Source organism: Protomyctophum parallelum, assembly GCF_964188405.1.
Source record: "Protomyctophum parallelum genome assembly, chromosome: 9".
Taxonomy (NCBI): Eukaryota; Metazoa; Chordata; class Actinopteri; order Myctophiformes; family Myctophidae; genus Protomyctophum; species Protomyctophum parallelum.
Window position 1 is genome coordinate 17,905,496 of NC_139706.1, and position 12,727 is coordinate 17,918,222.

The 12,727-nt window shown below is 43.9% G+C and overlaps 2 protein-coding genes across 2 annotated transcripts; both read right to left on the reverse strand.

Moving 5' to 3' along the window:
• Positions 1–466: 466 nt before the first annotated feature.
• On the reverse strand, positions 467–6,620 carry mrps23 (mitochondrial ribosomal protein S23). Its single transcript, XM_083772956.1, has 5 exons — positions 6,480–6,620; positions 4,210–4,401; positions 2,966–3,043; positions 2,606–2,732; positions 467–990 (listed from the first exon to the last, which is right to left on the reverse strand). The coding sequence occupies exons 1-5, from the start codon at positions 6,521–6,523 to the stop codon at positions 862–864; spliced, it is 570 nt and encodes a 189-aa protein (XP_083629082.1). The 5' UTR covers positions 6,524–6,620; the 3' UTR covers positions 467–861.
• Positions 6,621–9,977: 3,357 nt separating this feature from the next.
• Positions 9,978–11,162, reverse strand: gpr55a (G protein-coupled receptor 55a). Its single transcript, XM_083773630.1, has one exon. It carries the CDS (start codon positions 11,125–11,127, stop codon positions 10,189–10,191), a length of 939 nt encoding a protein of 312 aa, XP_083629756.1. The 5' UTR covers positions 11,128–11,162; the 3' UTR covers positions 9,978–10,188.
• Between the last annotated feature and the right edge of the window lie 1,565 nt (positions 11,163–12,727).

Genomic DNA, 12,727 nt, shown 5'->3' on the forward strand with positions numbered 1-12,727 from the left:
CCGTTAGGAGACTGGAGGGGTAACTTCAAGTCTAATTAAAAATTCTGCAATTTCCTGCTGAGTTAGCGGAGTGCACACTAATGGAGTACGTACATATTGCATCTCCGCCTTCCCCACACGCTTGGACTCAACAGATTATTGCATGGACACTCACTATGCAATGGGAGGACTGACTGACATGCGGGTCTGTACAGGTCAGGACAGATACAGTGGGCCATCTTGCTCCATATTAGCTTGACATATTATTGTTTTTTATTTGGAAGTTATGACAACACCAAAATAAAATATCAAATATTTACAAATTAAGTTAATCAAAAAAATAATTGTAAAGAAACAACAGTCCTTCCACATGAACCCATTTTTGGTGTTTTAAGCATTATTTTATGCTTTAGCTATTGAAAAATAGCAGATCTACAAGCTCATAGCACGGCACCGAGTGCAGCGCTACGAGCTTGTAGATCTGCTATTTTTTTGAAACTTCGTGAAAATGTGGCGCAAATTAGGAATATTATATTATTTCAGAGTGAACATTTTTAACTCAAATCTTTGCTTCTGGGGAGGTCCCTGGAACTACATAATTTCAGATGGGTGGGGGGTCCGCGTCCAAATACAGATAGTTCCAGGGGTCCTCGACATGGAAAGGTTGAGCACCACTGACATAGAAACATGAGTTTTTTCAGAAAACGGTCAGGATTTAGAAGACTTCTTTTTTTTATCGGCCTCAGGTCTAAATGGGTTAAGAGAGAATTGTTTAAGTGCATCCTCCTCCTCCATGTCAGAAACACAGTGGGTGTGTGAATGCAGAGGAAAGGTTGCAACCATTTTGTCCTTGTGTCACTGTGGAGAGGTCCGTGCTGCGTGTCACTGTGGAGAAGTCCGTGCTGTGTGCACCTCCGAGTCCTGCTTCTCAGCGGAACCGGCTCCATGCTGCTCTTCCAGTATGTCTGCCAGCTTTACCTCCAGCACTGGATTCCTGGACTCTGCTGCCACCTGCAGGAGAAAAGCCAAGGGGACATTTTTGGGGAGGGCATTCAGATTTAAAGGTACAATTGTAGTTTATCGTCACATCTTTGTCATAATAATATTTGTTATTCATCAAAACACAACAAATGTACCCAATATTAAAAGTTAATGACGCTGTGTTCTTATTTTGAAGTCCGCTGACCGGAAGTCTAATTGCTTAAACTTAACTAGTAATGTTTGACGAACCTGCTATGCAAACGTTCACAGAAAATCACTCATCATTCAGCAGAGACGAAATGTTTTTTATAATCGTCATTTGGGGCCCGCCCCCCACTTATTTGTAACACTTTTTAAACGTGTCCCACTGCACAGTGTTTAGATTACAAACAGAAGAGCATGTTAAAAAATGCCATGATTGCAACGAGTCATCTAATAACATTGTGTCTTTCCTGATTGCTCTCTGACATCATGTTGATTACATATCGATGATGAACAACGTCTTTAACGCCTTTTTAACATGTGTATAACGTTGGGCAATAAAAAAATACAAATAAAAATAAAATAAAAAAATGTATAGAAACTGGAAGAGTTAAGGTAGAGTTAAGGTAAAAAAACTGTTGAAGCCCGATAAAGCCAGACAAGAAAAAAAAAGGAACGCCACTTTAAAGCATGGCCAGCGCATGAGCGGCACGCGCCGTCATGGTTCAGTGTCTGTGTGAGAGTGAGAACGGTGTTCAATGGACTTATTGCCGAAATAAAGGATTTATGTAGACTGTTAATGTACCATTTCCATATCATTCTAATGGATTCCATTTGCAGTGGTGGTGACTGGTGACGAGTAGCTCCCCATTTCCTCTGAAGTGAAGCTATGTCCATGACCCCAAGTATCGTCCCCGTTCGGTGTCCAAAAGAACAAACATAGCCTACAAAGTTTACAAACCATCCACGCACCCACTCATGGCGTGTCTCGACAGCTTAGAGATCTGTTATTTTAAATCGGGCACATATAACGAGGAGCGCCGCGCCGCACTGAGGGACGGCGATTATAATACTAATAATTTTGTAAATCATCAAATAGCCTGTAGCCTGCAGTGGACTGTAACATTGCGTGGTCATCATACACTACAGAATGATATGGATCGGTTGGTGACTATATGACGTTGATTAGGCCTAATGATTAGGTTATTCATCGCAGCCAGCTGGGTTTAACGAGATGGCTCAGTGCAACTGTTTTCATCATGTTGCAGTCTATCGTTTTGGTGCGCCGCAAAGCAGAGGCCAGCCAGCGGTATAAACATTAAACAACCACCCCACCCGGGCCGGCCCACCGTTCACTTCTCATATGCATGCATGTAGTGATGGGCGTGACCAACAAGGAAAGGAGAGGAGGATAGCAGTGAGAGCAGCATTTGTTGGCGGAACATTTTCATGTATTTAAAACTTTGTTCGTCAATCCACTAACATTTTCGTCTAGCCTCGTCTCGTCAACGATAACACACACACACATCTCGTCAACGTCATCGTCGTCAAACAGATGATTTAGCTCGTCAGCGTCAGTCTTGTCCCGAATTATTTCAGTGTCGTTCGTCAACGTCACGTCTTAGTCCTGGAAAAACGAAAACAACACAACAATGCCTCTCACCGCGGGACCTGTTCCTCGTCTCCTCAACACAACTCCTTCTGCCAGCAGGGCCTTTGCAGTCTCCTCAAACAAACTGGATTCCTCCAGCGACCCACTCCTCTCCAATTCTGTGTACCTCTCCACAAACCTTAAAAGGATGAAAATAGAACCCAGAAGAAAAAATTAAAACTGTATATTTTTACAGTGGTACATGTAATAAAGATTAACACAGTACAGTAATCTGTCAAGATAATAGTACTTGAACTATTGCAAAGTCTACACACTGAAAAGACAATTCTTTATTATTATTACCCATTTATTACATGGATAGCTTTAATTATCGCAATTTTAATTTCAATAAAAAACGATACATTGACATACCTTTGGCATGAAGAAACGAAGTTTAGTCTGGAAAGATCCAATGGTCTAGGTCCAGTCGCATACACCTCATAGAATTTCCTAAAATCAGACATTAATTCTCATTATAAAACATTAAATATACACTCGCTGGCCACTTAATCAGGTACACTTGTCCAACTGCTCTTTAATGCATTTCTAAATAAGCCAAAACATGGCAGAAACTCAATGCATTTAGGCAAGTACACACATGGTCAAGACGATCTGTTGCAGTTAGCTTCAAAACTGAGCATCCCAATTAGGGAAAAGGTGCGATTAAGTGACTTTGAACATGTTTGTGACGGCACCAAACGGGCTGGTCCGAGTGTTTCGGAACGTGCCGAGCTACTGGCATTTATACCTACAAACATCTCAAAGGTTTACACTCGGAGAATGTTCACAGACAGAGTTTTGTCCCATCTTCCATTTTGTCCAATTTTGGTGAACCTGTGTGAATTGTAGCCTCAGTTTCCAACAAAAAACTGCGTGCAGAGGGCGCGTCGCTCCAAATCTGGCGACATCAGTGTTCTACGCTGCTTTCTTCCGGGGAGGGGAGGAGGACTGCAGATCAATAGGATTCACCACCGCCTGTTTTCGACCAGCACCCGCTCCTCTAGACCATGCAGAAATCACACAGGCTGGGCCAGGCTACACTTAAGGCCCCTTTTCCACCAGTTGGTTCCCAGTGGGAACCGGTTCAGTTCTTTTTGGTTTTTAGTCCATGAGCCAGAGCTCCAAAATTGAAACATTAATTATGAATGGAGTGTGCAAAACCATACCTATATTAGATTGTTAGCACCATTAAACTTCCCCAATTGAGTACTTACACGAAGACAATGATATATTGTATTACAAATTTTACATTTTTAAATATGCAAATGAGGCATTATGTAGGATAATATGCAAAATATGAAAAAGGTACTACTGTGGAAGGGTTATCATGTATTCATTTACTTGTATTGATCCTATAAACAATTTAATATAGGGTATAGTTTGCCCACCAATTTTGGAGCTCTGGCTCATGGGACTAAAAACCAAAAAGAACTGAACCGGTTCCCATTGGGAACCAACTGGTGGAAAAGGGGTCTTTGTGTGGTGTTCTTCTGCTGTTCTGCATACCTTGGTGGTTGTAGCGGTGAGTGTATGTAATTAACACCCATTACTCTTTAGTGACTTTCATTGACCCCAATATAAGAATATAATAATATATATAATATAATAATACTTACGCTCTAACCAAGTCCTCTTTGTAAAAGATGTCAGGCACGGCTTCCTCCTTCTTCCCATATGACTGGACATATGACTTGGTGTTAGTTCTGACAAAAAGTGGGTCCCTCTTCGGTGGAAAGGCCTCGTACACGTCATACCATATGGGTTTGTCTGACTGCTTGATGATCCCGGAGCGCAGCAGGTCTCGAACCCTGGGAATCAACCATATGATTGATGAATACAAGTTTATTCTAAAATCATTCTATTGTACACCACATAAAAAGTGCAAACATTATAGAAACAAATGCAGGCAATTTTGCAAGCAGCAATCATCGTCCACAATTCAAATTATACAATATTTACAGACAGTTAGACAGACAGACAACCAATAAAGGCCTGTAATTTATGTTGTGATGATGGTATGATATAGGTATAAAAGCAAGCTCTGAAATGTACGTCGGGGGGTTCTGCAGAGCAACAAAAATGCTAGCCCCATATGTGCCCTCTCCCTACGCTCATTCTGTAGCTCCGAGATGAGGTCACACAATTCAATTCAATTCAAAGGGCTTTATTGGCATGAGAAAACATACGTTTACATTGCCAAAGCAGAAAGAACAATACAATCAATACAAAACGTATGTACATTTGAAGGTCAGAATCTTCAATAGATCGAATTCTATGTACCAAGGTCACTCGATGCAGGTATAGTGCAGGAATATACACAATGATTAGTCACACACTGGGCCCCTCCCACCGCGTTTCAGAAACAGCGCAAGTTTCCACAATAAGTGTTTCTTATCCTTACCACACCATTAATCCAAAACGTGTAGGGCCCATGCAGGTTTACACTAATTCAAATTTAGGATCGGCCCAGAAAATCCAACTAGAGATTTGAACTGAGCCTTTACGTCCCGTCTTTTGTCAGTCGCTTCCATGTTTATCAAGGAAGTTGAAAAGCTTTAGCGCCTCCCCGGCGCCTCCCCTGGTCGAAAATTTCCAACTGACTTCAGTTCACTCGACATGCACGCGCACACGCACACTTCCTTGATAAACATGGAAGCGACTGACAAAATACGGGACGTAAAGGCTCAGTTCAAATCTCTAGTTGGATTTTCTGGGCCGATCCTAAATTTGAATTAGTGTAAACCTGCATGGGCCCTACACGTTTTGGATTAATGGTGTGGTAAGGATAAGAAACACTTATTGTGGAAACTTGCGCCGTTTCTGAAACGCGGTGGGAGGGGCCCAGTGTGTGACCTCATCTCGGAGCTACAGAATGAGCGTAGGGAGAGGGCACATATGGGGCTACAAAAATGCTAGCCCCTCTCGGAACCCTCCATAAAGCTTTTCTGAAATTTGGATGAGTTTTATGTAGGGTCCCTGTTCATAACTATATTTTCCTATGGGAATTCTGGAACGCGGACATAAATATGCTCTCTAAGATCGTATCTGCGGCGTTTGACAGCTTTTTTTTGTTTGAGTTATTCTGAATTCGTGAACTTTAAGTACCTATACATACCGCTGCGAATACCTGTTTGACCGATTTGGTCGCTTTATTTCTTCTTGTTTGTTTACCGTTTATTGTACCGCCTCCCGGTGTGCGGTTGGCTTGTGCGGCTACGTCCGTGCCTCTGATCTGCTTTGTCATAGCTATAGCGCCACTAGCTAGCCAGATAGGCGGTACAATGAGGTGTCAATAAACAAGGAAGGAAGAGAAGAATCAAAGCGACCAAATCGGTCAAACAAAGATTAAAAATACTTAACGGCTTCCGCGCCACAGGAGATATTCGCAGCGGTATGTATGGGTATACTTATACTTCACATATTCAGAAACCCTCACACGAAAAAATGTCGTCAAAGAGCGCAGACAGGCCATAAACACGTTGTTTATGTTTTATGTAGGTCTGCGTACCAGGTGGCAGGATACTGCTGGAACAGGACCCCATGCTCTGTGTCATCAAAAAGTCAGAAACTTCAGTAGCATTGGGTTCTGCTTGGAGGGCTACAAAAATGCATGCATGGCTTAGCGTTAGCGTTATAGGAGACCCTATAATTCCTTAATGAGATAAATGGCTCACAATGTTTTTTTTTCTTCTAAAGAACTAAACAAAAGAAAAACCTTCGCCGTCGCTTTAAGTTCACTAGCCTACCCCATGTATTTAACTTGGCAGAAGAGGAGTTGATAACCTTGACAGAAGACTTGAGTTCACAGCACCAGACAAGACAGATGCTAATCGAATTTATAGCTGGATTAGCTATAAACTAAATGTGTCAACCTTTAGTGGCTTACCGTGTGTATATTGTCCCAAATTTCTCAAGCCTGCTGCCAGCCATTCTAGTGTAGAAAGGAAGCACAATTAAGTGATTGAAAGTGTGTTATTATTGCTGCTGGATAAACGTGTAGTAGGGCTGTTAGCGCACAGCCGACATCAGCTCCGACGAAGAAGAAGAAACTCTTCTTTGGTGTTTTATTATTATGGTAGCTTGCATTGCAACGTTGCAATGCTGCCACCTAATGGAGTTTACGTTTGAAGTTTATTTCTACTTCAGTGACAGTGTACATGTGCGTAGTGTGTGTGTGTGTGTGTGTGTGTGTGTGTGTGTGTGTGTGTGTGTGTGTGTGTGTGTGTGTGTGTGTGTGTGTGTGTGTGTGAGGGTGTGTGTGTGTGTGTGTGTGTGTGTGTGTGTGTGTGTGTGTGTGTGTGTGTGTGTGTGTGTGTGTGTGTGTGTGTGTGTGTGCGTGCGTGCGTGCGTGCGTGCGTGTGTGCGTGCATGCGTGTGCGTGCGTGCATGTGCGCATGCGTGTGTGATGCACACTACAGTAATAGGCAAGAAAGAAAGGGTTCTAACACTGTACCACATGGCCCATTTGTTTACAAAATATCAAATAGGCCTACTACTAAAGGAAAGGATCGACTGTTTATTCAAAGGCTAGGATTAGGACCCGCCACAGTGCTGTCCAATTAGAACATGTGTGGAACATGTGGTTGGGATATGCATGGTCTAAGGAAGCTAGTATCTGGTATCTGGATTCTATAAGGCCAGATACCTTGACGTGTAGGGGTTGTATATGGTAGGCCTAAAGTTAAGTACAAAGGTAGCATATCTGGAGCCAGTTGCACCACCTCACACTATAAGTTCAATCTTAGCCTATATAGTTATAGCTATTAGCTAACTACCATTTTGGTGTTAGCATGATGTCGTGCTTTAGCTATTGAAAAATAACAGATCTACAAGCTCATAGCACGCGCTACGAGCTTGTAGGTCTGCTATTTTTGAAAACTGTCAGGATGTAGAAGACATTTTTAGAATCTGATCTCAGGCCAGATACCTTAATTGGCTCGTATGGGTTGAGATGTGCTTGATCGTGCTCCTCCACCTCTACGTGAGGTCAAAGGTCTTGAAGGTAGAGTCTGGAAGAGGTGCGTGTGTCCTGTCGTGTCGTGTCATGATCCTGTGTCTGAGAAGAGTCCTGGGTATTCTGCGGGGAAGGTATCTAGATTCTGGGGAATTGAGATCTTCGGAGAGTCCCGAGTGCGTTTGTTGGAATCTGTTATAATTGGGGAGGTCTGCTCCTCTTATACTATTCTACTGAGCTGGTCACGTCATCCTGCTGATCTCAGAGTGATGCGTCGTCTTCTCTATACTATGGAGATCCAGATGATGATGTTAATTGGTTCTGATCCATATACAGAGATTCAAGGTGATGAAGAGTCGAGGTTGGTCAGCTTCATATAGGGAGATCCAAGTGATGTAGGATCTATGTACAGAATCTATGTACCAATGTGGAAAGGCTTTGTAACATGTAGGCTAACATGTAACAGGATAACTGTGTATACTGTAGGGGCAACAACTGTATAACAAAAGGCTTTAATTTATTTTACTTTACAGTTTTACTCATGCGGCTCATTGACGATTCCGAATGATATTCTTATCATTAACGGTATTAAACCGAATAGTTGTTAGTATAACTTGACTGTAGGGAGAGAAAAAAGATGTTTCAAAATAGTTAAATACTGGCAAAAATGTATTGTAAAATATATTTAGGACCATGCATGGAAGTAACTCTCCCATATAAAGATCATACTTTATTTACATTTTTTGTATATAAAAACATGTGCTTTATACAGAACAAGATAAATAGCAAATCACAGTAAATAATAAGTCTTACAGCTCTGTACTGTATGCCTAAAACAATACAGCCGTTCTGCACATGTGTGAAGATTTAACAACGTGCCGACCACAAAGTTTCTCTTTGGCTTTTGGAAATTCCACTTCCTTCTCATTGAAAACAGCTAGGTTGCTATAGGGTTGTTATGTCAAAGCAAATTAGTTAAACAGTAACCGAGGCTGATACTAGACAGGGTTATTATAAAAAATACTTTATACAGTTATACTGTATACTTGTTCTGTTTTGTATGTGTCTATATACATTACTCTGATAGACCAACAGGTGCATGGTTAGAATATTGAAATAATGTCCTCCCTGTGTATTTTTGGTTTCTTCCTGAAAGGGTAAAGCCTTGGAGTCAAAAGACCTGAATCACATCACATATTGTGACATCACAATATCATCCCCTCCCCTTTTGTTGACATACAACAAACAGCATCACCACCCACCTGAAAACCAGGCATATTTAATGCACCAGTGGGTGTGGCCACATAAAAATGTGCTATTAACACTTTCTGTACACTTTTTGGAAAAACTCTTTCTCCTATAGTACAAATAAGACACCCTGAGGGAGAGAAGCGCGACCTCACTCTAAAAGGACGAGGTCACGCTGAAACAACAGAGCTTCTTAATATGGCACAGTTAAGCAGGAGTTAAACTAGTAATCAGTCAGTGAGGTCAGATGTAGACAGTAGAGTTGCTGGCCGGCTCCATAATATGCAGATCTATAGTATGTCAAACCATGTATGGCTATCCAGGGTTTGATGAGGTCAGTGTTGTGATCTTCACATTATGTAGATCCATGTGTTGTACCAACTTGGTTCATTTTCAAGTGTGACTCTCATCGCGGCAACCACACTGGTTACCATGAGACTAACCCTAACCCTAACCACACTGGTTACCATGTCACAATATGGCCATATATTGACATTCACATATATGGGCTTAATCTTGATGACATCAGAGATCTCCATATATGGGCAAAACAGGCATCGGCTGGGTGGGAATGCCCATATATGGACCTTTTTCACATGGATACATGATATATATATTTGTTCATTCACCTTTTCGGTCCGGGTATAGGGCCTGAAATGTGTGCTAATTAGTAAGGCCAGGCGGGGCCGATATACATATATGGGCATATAACAGGAATTGTAGGCGTGACGTCACGAGGCGTAATGGACTGGCAACCATATTTGGAGGCGCCACGGGACCAACCGAACGACTGCCGCCGGGTTTTGCAAGTTTTCACAGTAATCTGCGACCTTCGGTGGCAATAATGATGTAGTGTCTGATGATCATGTCTTGGGGGGGGGGGGTAATCACGGCATAACCTCTTTATGACATATTAGACTTTTTATTATATACAGACTTATTTAGACTGTGTAAAACGTCAAAATTGTTAAATTGTTCCCACCTGGGAAGCAGAAGCCCCGGCAATGTGTCGAGGTGTCCTTAACACAATATTTGCCACACACGCCAAGTCTCACGATTCGTGCTCGCAGCCGTCTTTGCCAACACGAGATCTCTCAGGTTTGTTTAATGTCATTTAAATCCAGAATTAATGGTAATTTATTTACCGTTTTTAGCAGCCATCGTTAGCCACAATGGAGTGGCATGGAGTCACCCTGAGACTTAACACCTGGTTTCAAATGTATACAAGTTTTCATGCTTCTTCCATGCAGAGTTACACTCACAAATCTGGTTGGTGTAAAAACAATGATTTGCTTAAAAAAATATTGTACAAATATAAAATAAAATAAAGACAATAAAGAAATCATCCCACCGATATTCTGACACTGTACGTCCGGGGACCTCTGATCTGATATCAATAGGCTGCATTCAATTTCTCTAAGTCCATTTGAGGTTGTTCGCTCAGTTTGTCACAAGAGTTCCTTGCTATGGTCCCTCTGTTGGACAACCTCCGTCTTTCCAGTTGTGCGGACTGCAGACTCTCCATCAAAATAAGGTAGTAGCACATCCCATCCGTCAGGCAGTTGATGCTGCTCAAAGACGTGCTGATGTGCACCACCTTCCTCAGCGGCCTGATCACCCCGTCTCCCAGGTCATTGTACTTGGCCAGAAAGTAGACCAGTGCTATCGCGTGGTACGGGATGAAGCACACGAGGAACGCGATCAGGTTCCTGAGGACGATCTTCACCGACCTGTTGCCGCGCAGCTTGCCGTCGAGCGGGTTCCTGCTCCTCAGCTTCCTCAGGATCTGCATGACGCGCACCGAGAGGTACAGCATGGTGACCGCGCAGACGACGAAGACCGCTTCCATGACGCTGATTATCCAGAGCTGCGACCAGGTGTTCTCGGAGAAGCCCTGGAAGCAGTACGTGTGCGTGCTGTTTCGGTCATTGTGGAGTGTATGGACGGGCGCCGTGCTGACGAACACCAGCAGCCACACCGCGAGGCTGACCAGGGCGGCTCTGTGCGACGAGCACAGCGTCTTGTACCTGAACGGGAACTGCAGGGAGACGAAGCGGTCGCCGGAGATGCACACGGTGAGCATGATGCTTCCGTAGATGTTGACGAAGACCAGGCTCTCCAGGAAGGTGCAGAATCCTCGGCTCAGTTCCCAGTGCTGGTTGTTGTAGGCGTACATCTTGAAGGGCAGGGAGAAGATGAGGAGACAGTCGTTGACGATCAGGCTGGTGAGGTAGACGACGGAGCTGGTCCAGCGGCGGATCCGGAACAGGATGAGCCACAGGGCTGCCAGGTTGAGCGGAAGGCCGAACACAAACGCCGGCACGGAGATCATCCACTGGATGACGCGTACGGCGGGATCGTCAGACATCGCCTCACTGCAGGGTGACACAATATACTGAACACTGAGAACAAAGCTTTCTGAAACGTATAGCTTTCATGCATTTCATCTTATTATTATTTAATAAATAAACGTTAGGCCAGTGGTTCCAGTGGTCCCCAAACTTTTTCATGTCACGGACCCCCAAATTGACACTAATTAACCCCGTGGACCCCCATTTGAAAAGGTATGCCAGGGACCCCAATAAAAGAAGATTTTAATGTCCCTAGCAGTGATTTTCAACCCATTTAATTTCAAGGACCCCCATTTTGACATGCATTAGTCTACGGACCCCCTTTTTTTTATCCCACGATTTTGTAACCCAGTTTTCTTTTCACCCAGTGCCAATTATCTAATGTAATCCTGGGCGCTACACTTCCTCTGCCAACCTGGGGGGGCAGCGGACTGACCTCATGCCTCCTTCTATGCATGAGGAGTCCATGCTGCTTCTTTTCACCTGACAGAGGGGAATTTCCCCGGACGGACGTAGCGCGTGGAAGGGACACGTTATTCCGACCAGTTCCTTTCCCCTCCATCAGGCGCCCCGGCTGGCCAGGGGGAGGTAGTTTTAGAGACCAGGATTACGGCATGTTTTTGTGAGGGTATCTACCCTAGGGGACACGGGGAGAACATGCAAACTCCACACAGAAAGGCCCTATCGCCAACCCCCGCCTCGGGTATGGGCACTGATGACGCGGAGGAGGGAACACGCCGCCAGTGCCCACAGCGTCCCCAGCGGGAATCGAACCCAGGACCTTGAGGCGACAGCACTACCAACTGTGCCACCGTGCCCCCTTACGGACCCCCTTTTAATAGCATTTCTATCTCTGGGACCCCCAATTTATATTGTAAAATCAATGCTAATTTAACTCTGAGAGTGTACAAATGGAACCAAATGGACCTGTTATGGTCCATTTGGTTCCATTTGTACACTCTCTGAGTTACAAACCCATAAGGGTCCATTTGGTTCCAAATGATCATTTAGCTGGGTCCCCCCTGGAACTCCCTCAAGTACCCCTGGGGGTCCCCGGACCCCACTTTGGGAACCCCTGCTTTAGTTATTTATCAGGCGTTGTAGCAACTCATCATTCAATTATGAGTTGTGATACTGACATGATACTGTCGACGACTGTAGGTCACAGTTTACTATGAAAATCTGCAAAACAGATCAAACAGTCAGTCAGTCATGCCTAACCTGTCAGTCAGTCCATCAGTCAGTCACACCTCGTGATACGCTCCATATATGGCCAATACAGAATTCATTCCATATCTGACCTCTGACCTCATCAAACCCTGTACACTCAAGACACTGCCCCCGCTGTCACCATTACATCTCCATATATGGAGCTGACCTGTTCTGACATTGCAGATGTTGATCTGACCTAATCAAACCCTGTACACTCAAGACACGCTCCAATATATGGCCAGTACAGAATTCATTCCATATCTGACCCCCCATGCCAAAGCAGTCTGCCGTCACCCAGGCGGATGCGTGCATGCACTTCACCTCAGAGGTCTTACTGTCTATGATACTATGATGATACTGGCATGATAC

Excerpts from the sequence above, each read along its gene's own strand:
- gpr55a (XM_083773630.1), bottom strand. The coding sequence starts at position 11,127 with ATGATCTCCGTGCCGGCGTTTGTGTTCGGCCTTCCGCTCAACCTGGCA.
- mrps23 (XM_083772956.1), bottom strand. The coding sequence starts at position 6,523 with ATGGCTGGCAGCAGGCTTGAGAAATTTGGGACAATATACACACG. Across the intron at positions 3,044-4,209 it reads AAAGAGGACTTGGTTAGAGC|GAAATTCTATGAGGTGTATG; the intron begins GTAAGTATTATT and ends GTCTGATTTTAG. Across the intron at positions 2,733-2,965 it reads TTCGTTTCTTCATGCCAAAG|GTTTGTGGAGAGGTACACAG; the intron begins GTATGTCAATGT and ends CATCCTTTTAAG.